The sequence below is a fragment of the Gracilinanus agilis genome, chromosome 1, assembly GCF_016433145.1.
Source record: "Gracilinanus agilis isolate LMUSP501 chromosome 1, AgileGrace, whole genome shotgun sequence".
NCBI classification, from domain to species: domain Eukaryota; kingdom Metazoa; phylum Chordata; class Mammalia; order Didelphimorphia; family Didelphidae; genus Gracilinanus; species Gracilinanus agilis.
In genome coordinates, this window is record NC_058130.1 from 734205071 (window position 1) to 734225394 (window position 20324).

Below are 20324 nucleotides of genomic sequence, written 5' to 3' on the forward strand. Positions count from 1 at the left end.
AGGTCTGGCTACTCTATTTTGGGGCCTCAGTCAGTTGGGCCTCTCCCCCCAGTGTGGAAGCCACTCACTGCACCCATTGTGCCACAACACTAAACATTTCCACAGGTCAGTCCTTCTACACTAACCTGATTTTTGACATCTGACAAGTGGCCCCTGGCTGCCTTTCCCCCATTCCTATTTTGCCAAAGTCGAGAAATAAGTCCAAAGGGGCCAGAGCATTTAGGAACAAAATTTATTCCAATTTGAAACAGAGAATTTATTTCAGGAGAAAGATATGAAAATCAATTTCCATCAGGTATTTCTGGAATAAGGAGTCAGGGCCTGACATCAGAGCAAACTCCTGCTATCTCACCTAGCTGGAAGCCACAGGCACCCACGTGGCTAGCTGACAGGCCCTGGGCCCACCTCCTCTGCCCCGCCCCTCTACCCTCCCCCCACCCCAACACTCACAACAATACATGCATTTCAAATGACAAGGTTTAAAAAACAGCATCTTATATAGTATCTTTTTAAATAGGTTAATGTTTAAATTGTCTTAAATCAGGATTGTAGAATATACAAGTATTACCAAATAATTTCCACCACATTGGCACTTTAAAGAATCTCGTGCACTACTATGAGGGGGCATTGGCACAACTATACTTCTTTAGAAAAAAGAGGGGGTGCTGCAATAGATTTTTTATCTTTGTTGGGAACTTAGAACACCTGGATTCAGCATGACAGAATAAAATGGTCAGCACACTCCAGAAGCATTTGAGAAAAATGCAGTTTATCAAGTGATTAAAAAAAAAAAACATACACAAGCACACATGCGCACATGTGCACGCACACATACAGCCACATACACACAGGAGGGGGACCTGGAGGGGCAATATGGCAGAGTGGTGCCCCACCCAGCTAAATGCAAAGCCAACATCATTGAGAGGCAAAGTCAAAAGGTTTGGCTTGGGCAAGAGGAGAAACAAAGAAAAGCTGGCAGAGATGGACAATCTGGAGCCTTGGGCACTGGATTTTTATGGAATGATGTGGAAAAATAGATTGGCCTCACAGTGGGTCACCTTTCCTGCCTCTCTCCTCGACCAGGTTGGCATGCTAGCACTAGTGGCTAGCTAAACTATATGTCCTCAGTGGGGCAAAAGGGATATTGGGAAGGAATGGGGCAAATAGTGGGAGGTGGGATTTGGGAGGTGGTCCTCTGTTCCCACTCTATGACTATCTTTCACATTCCTACTTCTCCCTTCACATGCTCTCTCCACCTCCCCTTCCCTGGAGAGGAACAACAGGTGTCTGGTTTTGAGTTTGGCACTTTCTGATGAGTGAGCATATTGGAAAATTCAATAACTCAAACAAGGAGCTGCACCAGTGGGGTAAGAATGTTTACCAACCAGTCAGATTTTGGTCCCTAGGCTCTGCTCCGTGAAATCCCCAGAGACACATGATCTAGACCAGAACTAAACACTTACCCCATTCTTCTCTTGGGTAGCAGGGCCCCCACAAAATTTTCTATCATTTCTCTGGATGGCAAGTAGTGTTCAAGTAACACACAGGACTCCCTACCAGATAAAAGTTCATCCAGTTCCACTGAGAATCATGAAGGAAATCTACTACATCAAGGCGTCCCTCTCTGGAGCCACTCAGGAACCTGAGGGGTTAGGGTAACCTGTCTTATTCGCTTATCCCTCTACATTTGGGGTCCTGAGTTTCCTGGTGTAGGTCCACCGCCAGCAATGGACCCCATGCCAGCCACTGGTACAAAAGGGGGCAAAAAGGAATGGGGCTTAGCACCATCTGCTCCCTAAGGAAGCTATTTGGACTCACCCCAAGAAATTGGGTTGTTTGGTGTATGGTTTAGGTTTCTGGTAAAAATCCCTTTATATGATTTCATGCTACAAAAAAGACCTTTTTTGGCATAGACACGAGAGGGAAACTGGATCCAAGCAGCTAGTCACCCCCAAACAGGATTAAAACTAAACAATCAGGAATGTAGCTGATGTCTCAGATGCTGGCCTTTGTCTTACGCAGAAGGCTACCTAAACAAGAGGGCCAAGTTCTTCTTGGATAGGCCTCTGATGGTGTGCTTCCTCCCCCAGGGCTCTCTGAGATACAACACTGACGTCCCTTGCCTCACATAGACCAAAAGGCAGGAAGGAGGGGCTGAAAGGATGAAGACAAATGGAGGAGGGAGGGAAGAAGGAAGAAAAAGGAAGAAAAAAAAACCATGACAAACCACACAGCAGACTACTTGAAGTGTAAGCTCCAGACTTAGTGTTATGGATCAAAGGCATCTCCGGCGGTTCATTTCCCGTTACGTTTTGTGCAAAAAAACACCGACGTACGTAGTGTTCAGTCTACAATAAAACGATAAAGTCAATCTCCCCTTCTCTCCCCCTAGGGGAAAAAAGAGAAGAGAGAAAGAAACCCAAACTGGGATGCCTTCTTTCAAACAGTCTGCTTTGGGGAAGGGGTTCTTCATGCTCCATCCACCAGGGTCAGTCCTAAGTGCTACTGAAGCAGGGCTAGGGAAGGGCAGGGCACAATCCTGCCAGCAGCAAGGGGCCGCACTTCCCGCTGCTTCCAGCGGAGATGTCCCTCGGCTATTGGGTGCTGCTGTCTTCCTCAGCAGAAACCTAGGGAGGCATTGGCATTTGGCATCTCTTTTGGCCTCAGCTTCAAAGGGACCCAAGTGAAACACTCGCTTCCTTTGGCACCTGGGATTCAGGCTGATCTGCAAGCCCTGGATGTCCATTACAGTCCTAAGGCACCCAGCCTTCTTGTCTAACCAGCCTGATTTCTGACTTTGGCAATGCCTGTAGACCCACTTCCCCCCAGAAAAAAAAAAGTGCCTGTGCTGCCCCCCTGACCCCCAGGCACGGGCAGCTCTGGACAGCAATCTGTGCAAGTGCTTTGACAAGGAGCCACCGCTGGCCACTAAATAGCCACGTCAGACTCTCAAGTACAGGCCTGAGAAGCTTCTGAAGAGGTCCTCTTTCCTTCCAACAGAAAAGGAGACAATTCTTTCCTCTTTCCCCTTGAGATCACTTAAAAAGGAACACTCCTCCTGCTCATCTCCCCTCGATGGGCCAGATCAAGTCCCTGGGATTTGTACAGCTGCATGATCTGACATGATCTGAGGGACCTCAGGCTGCGGCAGAGCAGGAGCTGAATGCAAAGCTGCATGTTAACAATCAAATTCCCCTGCCATGGGCAAGTAGCATGCTAAAAAGCCAGAAGCAGAGGTGGGAGCTCAGGAATCCGGAGGAAAACCTCCAAACCAACCACAAAACTTTGGTGTTAGATGTGTGTGCAGAATCACTCGGTTCACTGGGACATCTTCACCACACCAAGAAAAGAGCTGGAGGAAAGGGGCTGCTACCCATTTAACAAATGAGGATGGCACAGCTTGGGAGATCCTTTTCCATTAACAGAGCATATATGAATATTCCCCCCACCCACCACCCACCCAAAAAAGATACAGTCAGGCACTTCCCAGGGTTGGCAGCTGTTGCTTGGCCAAGCTCCCACCTTTCGGAGCCCATTGAACAAAAATACAGCCTGTAGCAAACTATATATAGAACATCAATAACTTAAAAAAAGAAAAATCACAGTCTCCATATCTTTTATAATCAAGAAGAAAGAAAAAAAAACTTAAAAAACCCAGACTATATTATATGATGCACTGAGGAGGCAGGGGGATGGCTTGTTGGGGTCTGTTGATCATTGGATGGGTGGGGGCTTTTGCTTCCATTCTTGGGAGGAACACTATTCCCCAACCCCAACATCATCACAGTGGGCTGTGGAGCCTGGACCAAGCAGGGAAAGGGAAGCAAGCAGGTCTGTCGATCTCAGCAGAGGCCCCCTAGAGCTCAGGGTAGGGGGGGATTGGCATCCCCCTTCCCCCAAAATAAGTTCAGTGAGTCCATAAAACTTGGCCAAGAGGTGGGAACTTGTAACCGAAAATAGGGTAGAGTTTTTTGCTTAGTTTTTGTTTTGTTGTGTTTTTTTTTTTAAAAAAAGCGAGCGACAAAAAATTGAGCCCACGAGAAGGCCGCCTTTGCTGTTGGCAAAAGGTGAAGAGGTGCACAAGGTGTGGAGAAGAGTGAAGTGTATCCCCTGATAACTGTGAAATAAAAGCCATTTGTTAAAAATATGAAAAAAAATCAACTACTCCTGTGGACAGAGACATGAGATCCAAGGTAACACTGAGCAAAATTTGCCACTCCACAGATCAGACAATTGGCAATCATTACATCATTAAAAAGTAAAGATATTTTTCCTGTAATTTTTTTTTCAAAAAAAAAAATTTTTTTTTTGGTCTTTTCTTCACGTTGAGGCCTCGTAGGGGAGAAAGCAGGGTCAGACCAAGTTATATTCTTTCAGATTGAGCTGTAGGATGGTGTCTTTGACAGCAGCAAAGACAAAGCGGATGTTCTCCGTGTCTGTGGCACATGTAAAGTGAGAGTAGATGATTTTGTCGCTGTCTGGGTTTAAATCCACAAACATCTTGAGGATAAACTCCCTGGCTGCCTGGGCATCCCTCTGTGGTCCTGAAACAAGGATAAAGCAGAGAGGGCAAAGGGATCAGTTATATCCACAATTCAAGAATCTTCAGGGAATATATTCAAATGTGCCTCTTGAGGTGATAGTGTAGGACCTCTATAAGGGCCCAAAAGAAAAAAGTATAAAACCTCTCTGGATTATCAATGTAGCAGTAATTCACTTCCATTCAATTCAAAAGTTACTAAGACACGTGTGCTGAGTCATCATTCTAGGCATAGGACATATAGGGGATAGTACTAGTTGGGTTCCTAAATTTGATTAAGTCATTTAACCATCCTAGAATTCGATTTCCCTATTTGTAAAATGAGGGAGTGGGATTTGATATTTTTAAGGTTCCTTTCGCCTCTAACATTCTAAATTCTTTGTTGTAAGGTAGAGTTCATAACATTGGGGGAGGGTGGGCATCTGAAACCCCTTTGGAAAGCTGGTGAAGCCTATGGAGTAAAGTTTTCAAACCCCTGAACTCTATTCATAGATCCCTGCACTAAGAACACATGATTTGAAGCATCTTTGAGTACTAACCTTAGATCTAGAATTTCTTTGAATCCGTCTTGATCTATGATTCTATGAAATTCTAGTGAAACTAAAATTTTCCAAGGCTTTCATCAAAACTAATTCCCTCAAAAATCTAGTTCTTAAGTAGTCAGTATTAATTCCTAAATCCCAAAACTCACATCATAAAAGCTGAACCTCACGAATTTACTCCAGCTTATTTCAAGAACCAATATTCTGTCTTTGTCTTTAGCCATTCCACCTCACATCTTCTCTCCCAACAAATCACCTTTTCTTGATACTACTACTGTGATGTCTGTTGTCAAGTTCTGTCCTTAGTTCACCTCTCTGGAACCTGCTCCTCTAATTGATTTCCTCTCCTCACTGAATCTCTTCAATAACAGTAGTGAAAGGGGGCAGCTGGATGGCCAGTGAATTGAGAGCTAGGCCTAGAGACGGGAGGTTCTAGGTTTAAATTTGTCCTCAGACACTTCCTAGATGTGTGACCCTGGACAAGTCATTTAACCCCCAATGCCTAGCCCTTAACACTCTTGAAACTAATACACAGTATTGACTCTAAGATGGAAGGTAAGAGCTTTAAAAATAAATAAATAACAACACTGAGAATGAAAAGTTTAAAGTATGGAAAACAAGCAAGATGTCCTAGAAATCCTAATTCGGAGAAGTAGATGACTTCATAAATATGGTTTTGCTGAGATCTATTATTAGATTACAGAGTTGGAAGATTATCCCTTATTCAAAAGGAAGGGAAGAAGATTAGCACTGTATAAGGAAAACCAAGGACATTGGACAAAGCTCAATAAATGCAAAAGCGGAAACATTATTGCAGTCTATCAGAGACCACCTAGATAGAACTAAGAAGTAGAGTATATGGAGGATTTGGAAAACAAATTACAAGACTGGAACAAAAGTATGATTTAGAAGTGATGAGAGATGGCACCTGCTGGAAACTAATCTCCACAAAAGTAGAACAGGCAATAAAATGAATGATTTGCATTAATGATTTTATCCTTAAAAAAGTAAAAGAACAAACAAGAGAAAATAAATTTTGAATCTGATTTTCATAATAGCAAAAAATGAGTTAATGGGTAGAAATGTTGAGAACCCTGAAGGGAAGCAACCATCCCACCTCATAATTTGTGATAAAAAAGTAAGCAGGGCACTGTCTTACATGATTCCAGATTTCAGTAGATAAAAGTTCAATGGGTTCAGAGAAAACATAAGTAGGATCTCATGGGCTCAGATTTTACAGAAAACTCAAGTTAAAAGGGATAAAAAGATCTCAAGAATGAAATTTTGAGGATGAAGAGAAACAATTCAAATGTGGAAGAAAAGGGGGAAGAGGTTGTCTAAAGACAATGATAAAGATGAACAAGGAATGCACAAAACCCTAAATTTTTAAAAGACGTATATATACACAAGCTGGAAGCAAAGTCAAGTGACATAGATGAACACAAAAAGTATGATATGGTCCCATCAGAGCAGTATTAGGAGAACCAAAAGCCGAGACTGCTTGGAAGCTGGTAGGAGAACCAATGACAACACATGTCACCCCTCCTAACAGAGGAGTAATGGACTTAAGAAGAAAAATAAGAGAGATATTTTTGGATTTGACCAATTTAAAGATTTGTTTTGCTTGACTCATCATATTTACTACAGGGATTTGATTTGGTTATTTCTTTTTCCAGTTGGGGAATGGAGTAAGAGGAACAGAAAATTGGGTTTTGTTCATTGGAGTGTAGAAAGGGAGTGTTTTTAGGCATCTAGGAGAAAAGAAGGGAATAGTACCATGGCTTAATACGGACAGGACAGTAATAATTCATGAGAGAAAAGGCCAAATTACATAACTCCTACTGTGTTTGTTTTGTCTTTCAAGGAGCATTCTTTGCACTAGAAAGAACAAAAGAGTCATAGAGATTTGACGCCCAAGATAAAGAAGGAAATATTAAGAGAACATCTGTCTTAATTCATCCAAAAAGCATTTAATATTTACTTCTTATAGGACAAGGCCTCAGCATTGGGATCAAAACAATACAAAAAACAATCCTAAGTCCTTAAAGAGTTTGGAAGGGGGGGAGCCCACCCATGGGCGGGGAGGACAACACCAGGAAGAGATACAAACAAGTACCCAGATAATTATGTACTAATAATGAAATAAATTCCAAAAAATTGCAGGAGGGTACTAATAAATGGAGCAATTTGTTTGGCAGTCGTTCATGCATTTACCCTGAACCCTAAAAGAAGTGAGGGGAGTCTAATAAGTGAAAGTAAAAATCAAGTCCATGAGAGTGAGTCTGTGCAAAGGCACAGAGATGACAGATGGGAGGTTCTTTTTAGATCCCCAGACACAGAGGCAGAGGAACTATATCCTTCAGGGTTAAAAAGGAACTGACAAAATTTTGCTATGCTACTGTGACTTCTGAAAAGCTCTGGAAAGCCAGAGATAGATAGGAGGATAAATGTCCCAATTGTCAAAAAGGGGGACAGGTCAGAGTCTGTGAACTTTAAGTCAATGAACTTGACTTTAACTCCCGGCAAGATTTCTGAACCATATTAAAAAAGATGGCTAGTGATCACCTTAATAAAAGGAAGTATCAATATTATACAGTATATCAGGGCAGCTAGAAGGCTCACTGGATTGAGAGCCAGGTCTGGAGAAGGGAAGTCCTAGATTCAAATCTGGCCTCAAATACTTCTTAGTTGTGTGACTGGGCAAATAAATCACTTACTCCCCATCGCCTAGCCATTACTGTTCTTCTGCCTTGGAACCAATACTTAGTACTGATTCTAAGACAGAGGTAAGGGTTTAAAAAAAAAAAAAAAAAAAGGAAAAAGATTCCATATGCCCTGGACTGGTCAGGACATTATTCCAACAGAATTAATGGTATAGTAAGGAAATCATTTGTGTGCGTGTGTGTGTGCGTGTGTGTGTGAGAGAGAGAGAGAAAGCTAGATATTAGCAAAACATATGAATCTTCCATGCTATTCTTGTGAAAATATGTTGTAGATAACTCTACAATTGGGATTTAGAAATGGTGGAAAAATAATGGTTTATGTTGATGTTAACCTGGAAGTTCTCCAGTGGAGTGCCTCAAGGATCTGTGCTCGGCCCTGTTCTGTTGGACATTTTTACTAAAGACTTAGATAAAGGCCCAGATGGTATGCCTATAGCACTGGTGAAAGTGAGGAAGGCCAGCTAACACACTAGGTGAGAGCATCAGGATCCCCAAAAGCTCTTGACAGGCTAGAATACTGGGCCAAAATTAACAGGATGAAGTTTCATAGGGATAAATTTAAAGTCTCATAGTAGGATGCAAAAGATCAGCTTGACAAGTACAAGATGAGAAATGTAACAAAGGAGCAGTTTCTCTGAAAATGTTAAGTCAATAATGTAATATGGCCACCAAGGAAGCAAATGAGATTTTAGGCAACCAGTGAGAAACTTAAAGTCAGGATCAAGCCTCTAAATAATTGGAATGATCCCCAAGTGGAAGGGGCTCCCTTAAGAATCTCAACAAAATAAGAAGAACTAGGAGAACACTGTAGACAATTATAGCAATATTGTACAATGATTATCTGTGAAAACTTAGCTACTCTCAATAATGCAATGATCTGGGAACATCCTAAAAGACTTATGACAGGGAATGCCATCTACCTCCAGAGAAAGAACTGTTGGAGTTGTCTTTCACATTAGTGTATCTTTGGTTTTATTTTGAGGTTTTGATTATGTATGAGTGTGTTCTTACCATGATGACCAATATAGAAGCATGACAATAAAAATAAAATTTAAAAAAAGAAAGAAAGAATCTCCATCATCACAGGTCTTCAGTAAAGGCTGGCTGACTCCTTGTCAAGGACATGGTAGGGAGTTGTTGTTCAAACATGAATTACGTTAGATGAGCTCTGAGATCCTCTGTGACTCAAACTTCCAAAGAGGAAAGACAGCATGTGGACCCATGTGAATAAGATGTAACTCTGCTGAACAAAACACAGAATGGTTCTCCAGCCAGAAGCTGAAGCCACAACCTTCCTGCTAGAAAATCTGGGCACCTGGATCAAAACAGGATAGAAAGTACCTTTCACTCCTGCCACCAGGGGGCAAGAGATTCCAACGGAACAAGAAACTCACCTGCAGTTCAAATCCTCTAAAAGCAATACTGGAATAGAACACTTTGGCCAGGAGCAGGAACGGAGAAGGCAGGTTAAGAAGGACAAAGGGGCTGATAGTAAAAAAGTGCAAGTAAAACAGGCCTTCACCCCAGAGTTACCAGTGTAGTGGCTTACCACCAGCTTATCTCATCTGGCCCCAATCTCAAAACACCTTCAGCCACGACTATTTGGCTTTTTTTCTTTGTTCACCCAGTACTATTTGGGACTATGCTCAAAGGATTCTAAAACTGGGCATACCTTTTGACACAATAATACCATTACTTGGTCTGTACCCCAAAGATATAAGAAAAAAGGGGGACCTATTTGTACAAAAGCATTTACAGCAGTTCTTTTTGTGGTAGCAAAGAACTGGAAACTGAAGAGATGCCATCAACTGGGGAATAGATGAAGTTGTAGTTATAATTAAGATGTAGTACTATTATGCCAAAAGAAATGATGAACAGGATGATTTCAGAAAGAGCTGGAAAGATCTACATGAACTGATGCAGAGTGAAGTGCACAGAACCAGAACATTGTACATAGTAATAGCAACATGTATGCTGAACAACTGTGAATGACTTAGCTATTCTTAGTAATAGAATTATCGAAGACAATCCCAAAGGAATGATAAAAAATGCTATCTACCTCCAGAGAAGGAAACTGATGGAGTCTGAATGCAGACCAAAGCATACTATATTTTCACTTTCTTCATTTTTTTGTTCAAGTTTTCTTCCACAAAATGGCTGATGGGGAAAAATATTTTCCATGAAAAATCCATATCAGATTGTTTACTGTCTCAGGGAGGGGGAGAATTTGGAACTCAAAGAAATTTTTTTTAATGTTAAAACTGCTCATGTAATTGGGGAAAAATATTAATGGTTTTAAAAGACATACTCTTTGAGGGCAAGGGCTATCTGGCTTATTTACATTTGTATTCTCAGTGTTTAGCATGATGGCTGATACATATTAAATGCATATAAAATTAAAAATAAAATTATATCAAGTCTGTATGTAATTATAAATGACAAACTGGGCCCTGAAGAAAAAGTGAAAATCTGCTCCCTCTCCCCCTGCTTTGTAGGAGCAGGAGTCCTGGGAGGGTCACCCAACACATTGCTGAGCTCTTCTGATGGGCCTTCCATGTGGGCTGAATGGCTTTTTTCTCCTCCATTCCCAGGGGAGTAAGGAAGGAGGCGGGATGAAGAATGTAGAAAAAAGTCAAGGTAATGTAAAACCAAGTGATATCAATAAAAAAAAAATTAATCTTTAGAAAGGCAATAAAAAATTAAGCCCCATCTCTAGTTTACTTCACATCACCAAACTATTATTAAGGGAGATGATCCTACTCAGATAACTTGGCCGAGAAATATCTAGGAATTCTGTCAGAGAGACAGAATTCCTCAGAGGGGAATTAAGTGGATAAGCAATCTATGATTTTTTTAAAGTGCTTCAAAAGAGAGACATTAAATATTGTTGTTACTCTAATTATCTAACCTCCATGCTACATTAAACCTATAAACCCTTCATGCTGCTTTTACATAACATCATGGCATTTTGCCTAGAAGAGAACATCTAGAAGACATCTGTCTAGAACCAAGTCAATTCTTCTCAGCAGAACTGGATTTCACATTCCTGAGCAGATGCACACAGGATGAGGTAGCAGTGATCCCAAGCCAGCTCTTGACATTGTAATTAGAGCTCTATCTTTGTTTCTTTTCACTCCCCTTTTCAAATGCTCAAAGGCTAGCTCCCTTCCAGCTACTAGATTCTCTGATAAGAAAAAGGTTAAGAACATGCAGGCCTCTCCTTTTTGCTAATTCTTAAATGTTAGTTAAAAAAGAAGTTTGGCTGAGGAAGAAATTCAAAAGCAATGGCCTTGGAATTTTTTCTGTGTTCTAGTATCTGCAGAATGATGTTCCAAATGAGAGGAGTAAATCCATCTCTGACATAAGATGTTCTCTTCCTCTCTTAGATGCTCCTGCAGCAGAGCTGTGCACTGACCTCACCCACAATGAATCAAGCTACCTTCTCCCTCATGGAAGTAGGGGGGCTACTAAGTAAGAGGAATTCACTTGCACACCAAGCCTGGCACTGTTGGACTGGCATAATGCCCAATGGCCTTGTAACTGACTGACAGCAGCCAAAAAATGGCACTCTCCCTGAAACACTGTCCCTCCTGCCCATGGGCCCATCCCCACCTACCTGCTCCCAAACTGGTGGAGCTAGCACAACCCAGGAAATTCATCCTATTCTTCTGACTAACCTGCCATCTTCTACCTAAGGCACATACCTCAAGTTGTCTGAGGTCAGATCAATGTGTCTTTATCACATCCTTCCATTTAACAATCAACTGATGCCACATGGCAACACCATTTCCCAAGAGGCTTCAGGAGGAAACTCAGCTAAAGCAATGCTTACTCTGGAAAGCACAACTTTTACTTAGGATAAAAGGGAAAGTCAGTCTTTGTAATAAGATTTTTCTAGTACTTACATGGTAAGCCTAGTGAACCCTTCCTCCCTTAAAATCTCCTCCCATCTAGAGACTGTGATAATTAGATCAAATCTACCCTGCCCATCTTTAGATTTAATCACCAAAGGTGAAAACATCTCTACTTAACTCACAAGTTGGGTGGTTTGTGACCCATGTGTGCTAGAATGAGTGACAGATCAAAATTTACTGACTGCCTCCTGGGCAGTCCTAAGAAAAGCATCTGTTGTGCCTGGACACGTAAACTAAGAGGAAGGCACAGGAAGTGACCCAAAAGAGGCCCCTTTATCTCAGTGAGATCAGGGCTCTCTTCTGGTTTGTGAACAGGACCTGAAGGAGCTCTTCTGGTTCGTGACCTAGACTTGGAGGAGCTCTGAAGCTGGTGAGACTGTTCATAAATCTTTCCTTTGGAATTCCACGTGGTGAGTGTAAAGACTGAATCTTCCTGAACTTCTCTTAAGGAACTTCCCTTTCAAAATAGACTCTATGACTGAAGCTTTTGCTTCATACGTCTCCAGGGCCTTCAGGCCTCGGCTCTTGGCTCAAGGCTTGGCCCTTTTCCAAATGAGGACTAGTTAGATCTTCTTGGGTTAAACCAGAGTCCTAAGCGAATTATTTAGTTTGTCAGGTTAATTATCATACCTTATCCTCTCTCTAAATTTCTTACTTTCTCTCTCTCTCATTTGTAAATAAACTTCCATAAAAGTCATTTTGACTTGTGGTTATTCTTTAATTGGGAATTGATAATTATTCAATTCCCTGGCGACCTAACCTTTTAACATATTCAACCAAAAAAAACCCCTTTTTACCTCTTACAAGACTCACCATCAAACTCTGGGAAATAGTCCACCAGGTGGGAATACAAGATCTTATCTTCCAGCAGGTCCTTCTTGTTGAGGAAGAGGATTACTGAGGAATTCTGGAACCAGGGATAAGTAATAATGGTCCGGAAAAGGGCTTTACTCTCTTCCATTCGGTTCTAATCAGGGAAGGGGGAAAGAGAGAACACACTTTATTAATAAAGGACCATTTTGGGGAGGGCTTCAGTACTCCACATAATGCCTGCCATATGTAAGACTTTAATAAATTCCTGGTGACTGACTGACTTTCGAAACATCTTAATGGAAGAGCAAAGGTCAATCCTTTGGTCCCCTACATAGAAGCTCAACTACAAAGGTCTCCCATTCTTTGGGAAGTCCCAATGATAAGTCCACAGAATAGCAAGCCATCTAACCAGATAGTCACCTCTTTCCATAAGTACATTCTTTCTGGTCCATGGACCCAACTCTACTATAACTCCCAGAGGAATCAGAGCACTAAAACATGCCCACAGGAATTAAAACCTATTTCCTGGTTTTCCTAATTTAATAGCAGAACTGCTATAACCATTGATCACCGAGAAAGTCACCTTAAGACCAGGGATCAATTAAAAGGAAAGTGGGTAAGTCAAGCCAGAGCAAGTTAAGTAGTCTCAGAAAATCTATCAAATCTGATAGCTCCCTCCTCCAAAGGGCAGGACAAACTACAAATCTGTCCACATGAACACAGGTAACACTGTTCTCAGAAAGATTTCATAACACTAAAAATCTTGCATTCTCACTTGGACAAATTACTTAGTCCTACAGAATCTTTTTCTAATTGTCTGAACCCAAATGAAAAAAATAAATTAATAGGTCTTATTTCTCAAAATTCACCACCTGTAGGAACTGGAAAGACATTAGGGTTTTGGAGTAGGATCCTGCATAGACTCCTTGAAACCTTTTAAACCCTTTTCAAAATAATGTTTTTTAAATAAAATATATAGAAATACAAAGCAAATCAATTATATTGAGACCTAATTACCAAAAAATATATATTTTTTAAATTTTACAGATCTTATGTTAAGAACCCCTGGTTTGGTAGAGTGTGTTTGGTTTCAGGAGGCCTAGGTTTAAATCTGCTGTTTGCTAGCTAAACATCTTGAAGTAGCATTACCTCTTAATCTCTCAAGTTCTTTGCTCTAGTTCAAATCTGCTGCTTACTAGGTAGATATTTCAGTTAAGTAATTTTATCTCTCAGTCTCAAGTAATCTATGTGTCAAATCAAGAGAAAACTACTTTGACTACTTGTTCCCCACTCAAGGTTGATGTAAGGAAAACAGTTTTTAAGCATAAAGGCAGAAGTTGGACATAATGACATTTAAAGACTCTTCCAATTCTATTAGCCTTTGCTAATATAAGTTATTATGAGTGGCTAGAGTTCTCTATTTTGCTCTCATCCCCAACCCATTCACTTGTTCCAAAGGCTCACCTACCTCATTGTCAGACTCCACTAGAACTTGGTCATATTCACTAAGAGCAACTAAAAACATGATGGACGTCACATTTTCAAAGCAGTGTATCCACTTCCTTCGCTCTGATCTCTGTCCACCGACATCCACCATTCTGAGAAGAGAAAACACACAACAGAAAGGGGTCAGTAACTTCAAGAAAGGTTTGTCCCCAGGTCCTCCCTTTGTGAATCCATGAACAATGGGGTATCCTTTTACGAACAGTTCAGATCAATAATTGGCATTCTGTCTCCCAAAGAAAGAGATAAATCCCTTGAATATTGAATTGAATTTTCCTACAGAACTAAAAGCTATTCAAGCACAGGCTGATGACTTAGGACCCTGGAGAGGGAATTCATGATTCAGGAAGAGATGGGATTAGATCCCCTTTTGAAGTACTTTCAATTCTAAGTTCTGATTTACAGAAGTCAGAATATAAGACCAATCAATGAAATTAAATTAACAGACTAACCAACCACCCAGGCCAATCAATTTTTTTAAAGACTGAATGGGCTCCTTCCTTTTAAAAGGTGGAGCTCAATACTGTTGTGCTATCTTAAATGAAGAGGTATTGTTTAGTAACAGTAGTAACTATGTCCCTCTACGAAGTCCAAGTGAAGATCCTTGTAATAGTACCTATACACGTTGGGTTACGGTAATACCTAGTTTCTGATTCTCTACAACATACCTTTCTAGAATCCCAGGTGGGACTAGCATTACTTACTCACAGTCTGCAACACAGTTAATAAAGGAAGCACCAAGTTCAGGTCACAGTCTCAATAATAGCTTAAAAATTTCCCCTAGCTAGTTAGCCTATGTCATAATGATGTATTAGAGCCATGTTCTCAAAGAGAAAACATTTTTTGAAATAATCTCAACAAATTTCATTAAGCTTCCTTACATGAAGGTTCCCAACTGAACCCTGTGCTCCAAGGCTGTGAGCAGAAATATGTTGAGAGCTACAGGGTGATAAATGTTTATTATGAAGCAGCTGAGCCTTCCAGGGGGACACGTGGCCAGGTTGAGATAACCAGCCATGAAGAGGCATCACTCACAGAGCAGGCAGTGCAAAGGAATGCTTGTAGTGAGGGAGCAAGGAGAAATTGTTTTAAAGGAGCTGTTCTGTGGGTTAATTGGAAGTTGGGTTAAAGAACCTACACCACAATAGATATTTGCTCTATTCCCTAAAACTGGTGGCACTGCAGATCAGATTAGAGAAGTGCTCCTAGGTGGCAAGTAAACTAAATCAGAATTCCCCAGGCAACATCTCTGTGGGCAAAAGCCTATAACAGTGATAGCAAACCTATGGCACAGGTGCCAAAGAGGACATACAGAGCACTCTCTCTGTGGGCACGCGGCTGCCCTTCCTGCCCTCCCCCCTACCAAGAGATTGTTACTAGAAAGGCAGAGAGTCTCAGGCAGAGCTGTCCCCCTCTCCATTGCACCTGATGACATTTTTTCGCATCCCTCACCCTCTGCCCAGCAGCCCAATGGGAATGCACAGGGGGTAAGGTGGGCGACTTGCTGGAGGGCAGAGGAGTGCTCAGGCCACACCCCTTCCCCCCCCATACTGAGAACATTCCTCATTTCACCTGCCCCTCTGCCCAATGGGAGTGCTTCCTCCCTCTTCTGTCTGGGATAAGGATAGGGGCAGGGCGCACCCAAAACTCAATGGGGAGGGGCACAACAGTGGGTTAGGGGGTGAGGGGGGACACAGCACTCAGACTCTAAAAGCTTCCATCATCACTGGCCTATAATATGGCAGAGGGAGGAAGGGGTGTCTGCTGGATAGTGATGATAATAATCAAGGTCCAACCCAATTTTCCACTTTAAAATCCAGTTGATCTTCCTCAGGCTAGTTTGCTCACCGGCCTATAGTTCTAAGTCTAGAGATAGTCCCTTCACCAGGCAAGCACCTGGAAGCATCCTATACAAAGTTCAATCCAAGTACTGTCAACCCACCCAGCAGGTGGGATCTTGGTACCTGAAGATGATATTCTCCAGGTCGAAAGGATATTCTATGATCCCAGTTGTGGGAACTCGAACCCGCAGCACATCCTGTTGGGTGGGTAAGTACCCAGTGGTGGCAATGCGGTCAACATCAGTTAGGTAGCTAAAACAAACAAAAAAAAAAGCACAGGAAGGAGGATCCTTTAGGTCAGCAACGTAAAGAAATAGGGGAGGGGGAGAAGAGGGAGTTTTGTCTACGACTTTCAAGGCACCTTCAAGCCCAAGAGGTGCCATCAGAGAGAAATATGAGCCTATTTTGTTATTAGCACCCCTATACCTCCAATCTCTCAGGTTCCTTTAAATACTCATTTCTCACATCCAATCACTAAGATCCATTGATCCTCCCTCTATAATCTTGCCCTCTCATTCCCTTTTTTCTATTTCTACAGCTACTTCCCCTCAAAGACCCTCATTAAAATCCAACTTGGAGGCAGTAGCCTCCTGACCTGCTTTCCCGAAGCCACCTCCCCTTTCTCCACATCATCCTGCATTCACTGACAAATCACTCTTCCTTACAGCACTATTCTGCTTCTGACTTTCACTAGCTCCCTACTGCTTAAAGGCAAAAGTCCAAATTTCGAAGTCCAATATTCAAGGTCATTTCTCTGTTTTCCTCTTACCCTATTTCCCACCAGGTACTCTACACATCATCCAAACTGGAACTCTGCTGTTCCTATTACACAACTACATGCTTCCCTGTCCCAAGTCTCTCCTCACATCAATTTCACATTCTCAGGATCCCGTAGCCCCTCTGACCATCTCCACCTGATGAAAGCCTGTCTTTTAGCTTAGCTGCTGCCTCTTCTATGAAGCCTACTTTTTTTTCTTCCTAGCTGGCAATTCTCTCTTACAAGCTCAGAAAGTACTTTTGTTTCATCTTCTTGTTAGGCTACAAGCTTTATGCTTCCTTAATTATTTTTAACTAAATGAGGAGAATAAATATACACGTGTATACCCTTCTCATTTCCTACAAGAGACTTTACTAAGGACAGATGCTACCAATATGTTTTGTGAGAATGGGCAAAAAGAAGGTAGCAGTGGCTTTTTTAAGTATTGGGGCTTTGAGGTCATACAAGATAAGAAAACCTCACAGGAAAAAAAACTTGTTCATTCCCGGGGCTCAGGCCTTTCTGCATCACTCACTGCCTTAGAAACAAGGCTCCAAATAAGTCAGTCATTTTATTTCACTAATTACAAGAAATGCTTAGAACCTAAAATAAAACAATTTACCAAGTGGATTAATACAGAAATAGACAATGATTTGAGGGGGCCAACAAGGTGACCAAACAGCTTTTTTCCCACTCCAACCTAACTTCTCTAATGTTCTCACTTGGCCACCAGTGGACAAAAGCCACTTGGAATCACTTCCAAAGGAATTGGTGCCATGTGTGTATCCTACAGCCAAAGCCACCTACTGTCTCCTAAATGAAGGCAGCTGCACACTCAACAGGACAGCTGGGAGAAGGGACTGAGGAGTATGCTGGGAATCTCTAGATACCTAACTGACCAATCTCAGGAAGAAGCCAGTCTGTCTGTATTTAATAATACATAGGCAATGACAGATATTTCCATGTTATTAGTAAACAATATTCAAAGGTATTCCTACTTTAGGTATTTTATTTTGTTAAGTGATAGATTAACAATACAACCCCAAACCCCAACCTTCCTATTTCTTTAGGAACCTTATAGGAATCAACTCACTATGGTCATTCTACAAACAAAACAGAGCCAAGCCCTGATAGGGACAGTCTTAATGTGGCAAATGCCTGTTCTAACAGAATTAAAGTAGGACAATTATTTGAGTTTTCAGAAAAATTCAGTCAAGTACAGAGAATCTATCTGCAACTCAGACACAGTTTCATTTGTCACAGTTCCTGTTTTTCTACTAAGTGTCAGACAGATCCCATACTTACTATTTGGCTGAGTCGGAGAGCTGATATTCTCGTCTCCTGTCATAACACTCCTGGATTCCAGGGTCATTCCACAAAGTCTTAATTGCACTTACATATTGATGCTCAAATGTTGTGACCTTTTCAACATCCACCTCTCGAATCAGCAGTGCATTGGCCTAAAGCAATAGGAAAAAAGGAGAGTTAACTGGTTCCAGGTCTGGCCAATTTGTGCCCTTTTCTCACCCAAGTATTAAATTTCAAGTCAGTTCATCAGGAAAGCTGTGAACATGACTAGCTTTGGCAATACAAAGAAGCAATTTAAAAACTCAGGATTTCCAAAAATCGCTCAGTCTTAGTAAAAATTACATTAATAAGGTTTCACCAAAAGCATACCACAATGCCACCAGTAAGATGAATATATCCAGGAATTAGCATAGTAGGAGGGAAGGGCATTTTCCCCCACAAGTTATTTTTTGCACATATGAGGAGATTTTGTACACATGCATGCATGCGTACTTTCCAAAAAACCTAAAGGAAAGAGTCCGGAATGAAATTTCTGCCCTAATCCGACAGTGGAACCAGATGGCATTTTTACTAGGGAGAGTATTCAATTCCCTTTCTTAGAACTGTTCAGTTCTAATGTGATGAATGTGATTTCTCAAAAAAATCTGAGCTGGAAAGGACTTAGGGGTCATCTAGTCTAACCCCTACCAGAAACACACTGAAAGGAGTCACAGAAGGTCTTCAAGACTAACCTCTTATCCTATGTCAGAATCTCCATTCCTAACAGATTCCTAACAGAATCTCTACTTGGAAACTTTCAATGACAGGAATGCAGTATCTCACAAGGTAGCCTGTTCCACTGTAAGATAGTAGTAGAATATAAATTCTATGTGGTCAATGACTGTTTTCTGTTTTGTCTTTTTATACCTAGGGCTGGACCAACTATTGTAGAAAACAAATTGGAACTATGCCCAAAAAGCTATACCCTTTGACCCAGAAGTACCACTACAATATCAAAGAAAAAGGGAAAGGATGTACAAAATGTGTACAAAAATATTTATACTGGCTCTTTTTGTTGTGGTGACAAATTAGAAATTGAGGGGATGCCCACTGAGAAGGGAGTGTCCAAGTTCTAGATCATGAAGATAATATAATATTGTTATAAGTGTCAGTTTCAAGTCTAATGTTTTGGGTTTGTTTTTTTTTTCTGTGACAGTTACTCTCTTTGGGAGTGGCACTTGGTCTCTGGCAGTTGGCAGAGTCACTCACTCAGAGACACTCTCTGGCACTTAGAGGAGGTGACTTCTTTTCTCTCTATCTCTCACTATCTGAGGTAGAAGGAAAGGAAGGAAAAACCTGAAGGAGCTTAGTGTTTTCTTTTTCCAACTTGGGAAACACTAATGACTATTTATTACTGTTTTATAGATTGTTTTAACTCTGAGAAGACCAAAGAAAACTCTGGTCTTTGGTCTGGACTCTGAGTCTGTTAAGGCTCAGAGTCCCAATTTGGTTACTGCTGATACTCAGCCAGCTAGTATTTGTTATTTTTATAACTAGGAGGTGAAGTTAAGAATTATAAGGATAATAGTGTTAGTTTATTTAAAATAGTAAAAATTTGGGTTAGTCAGAACAGGAAGGATCAGTGTAGCCTGTGGATACAGGAGAAGTGGTTCCTTGTAGAACAAGGGAGTTTTATTTGGGTGGTTAGAATCCCTTAGAGTTAGAAATCCTTTTTATCCTTATATACTCACAATAAATAGTTTATTTTTCGCCTTTTATTTTCACAATCATGAAATTTGAGGAATTTGATGAATTGGGAGGCCAGGATATTTTGAGGAGATGTCACTTTGTACACTGAAAGTTCTAAACAATAAAAAATTGGGCAATACTGAACAGGTTGTAGTAAATGACTGGATGGAAAACTATTCAGCTATAAGAAATGACAAACAAGATAATTTCAGAAAAATCTGGGAAGATTTAAATGAACTCATGTAAGTGAAGTAAGAAGAACCACTGTTAACAGCAATATTGTAATAACAACCAACTGTAGAAAATTTAGCTACTCTGATCAAGACAATGATCCAAGACAATTCCAAAGGACCTATGGTGAAAAATGTTATCTGCCTCCAGAAAGAAAAACTGCTGAACTCTTAAGTGCTGGCTTGAAGCTTTTTTTTTTTCCCCATTTTCTTTATTATTCTTGCTTAAAAAAAAAAAAAAAGGTTAATACAGAAATGTTTTGTATGGTGTCACATGAAATAATGATATTGCTTGCCTTCTCAAGGAGTAAGGGAAAGTCTAGAAGGAAGGAAAAAATTCAGAACTCAAAAATGTTTAAATGAATTTTAAATTTTAAAAGAAAAAAGAAAGAGCACCATAATTAAAGATGAAATGCATACTTCAG

The 20324-nt window shown here is 41.0% G+C and overlaps 1 protein-coding gene across 1 annotated transcript in view; it reads right to left on the bottom strand.

Moving 5' to 3' along the window:
• Nucleotides 1–213: 213 nt before the first annotated feature.
• The window catches only part of LOC123244152 (guanine nucleotide-binding protein subunit alpha-11), a 95397-nt gene continuing 75286 nt past the window's right edge, over nucleotides 214–20324 (bottom strand). Inside the window, exons 3-7 of the mRNA XM_044672464.1 lie at nucleotides 17939–18093; nucleotides 16000–16128; nucleotides 14001–14130; nucleotides 12533–12686; nucleotides 214–4544 (exon numbers count right to left, since the gene is read on the bottom strand). Coding sequence (XP_044528399.1) covers nucleotides 4354–4544; nucleotides 12533–12686; nucleotides 14001–14130; nucleotides 16000–16128; nucleotides 17939–18093 — 759 coding nt within the window. The 3' untranslated portion in view covers nucleotides 214–4353. The remainder of the gene's footprint in view (nucleotides 4545–12532; nucleotides 12687–14000; nucleotides 14131–15999; nucleotides 16129–17938; nucleotides 18094–20324) is intronic.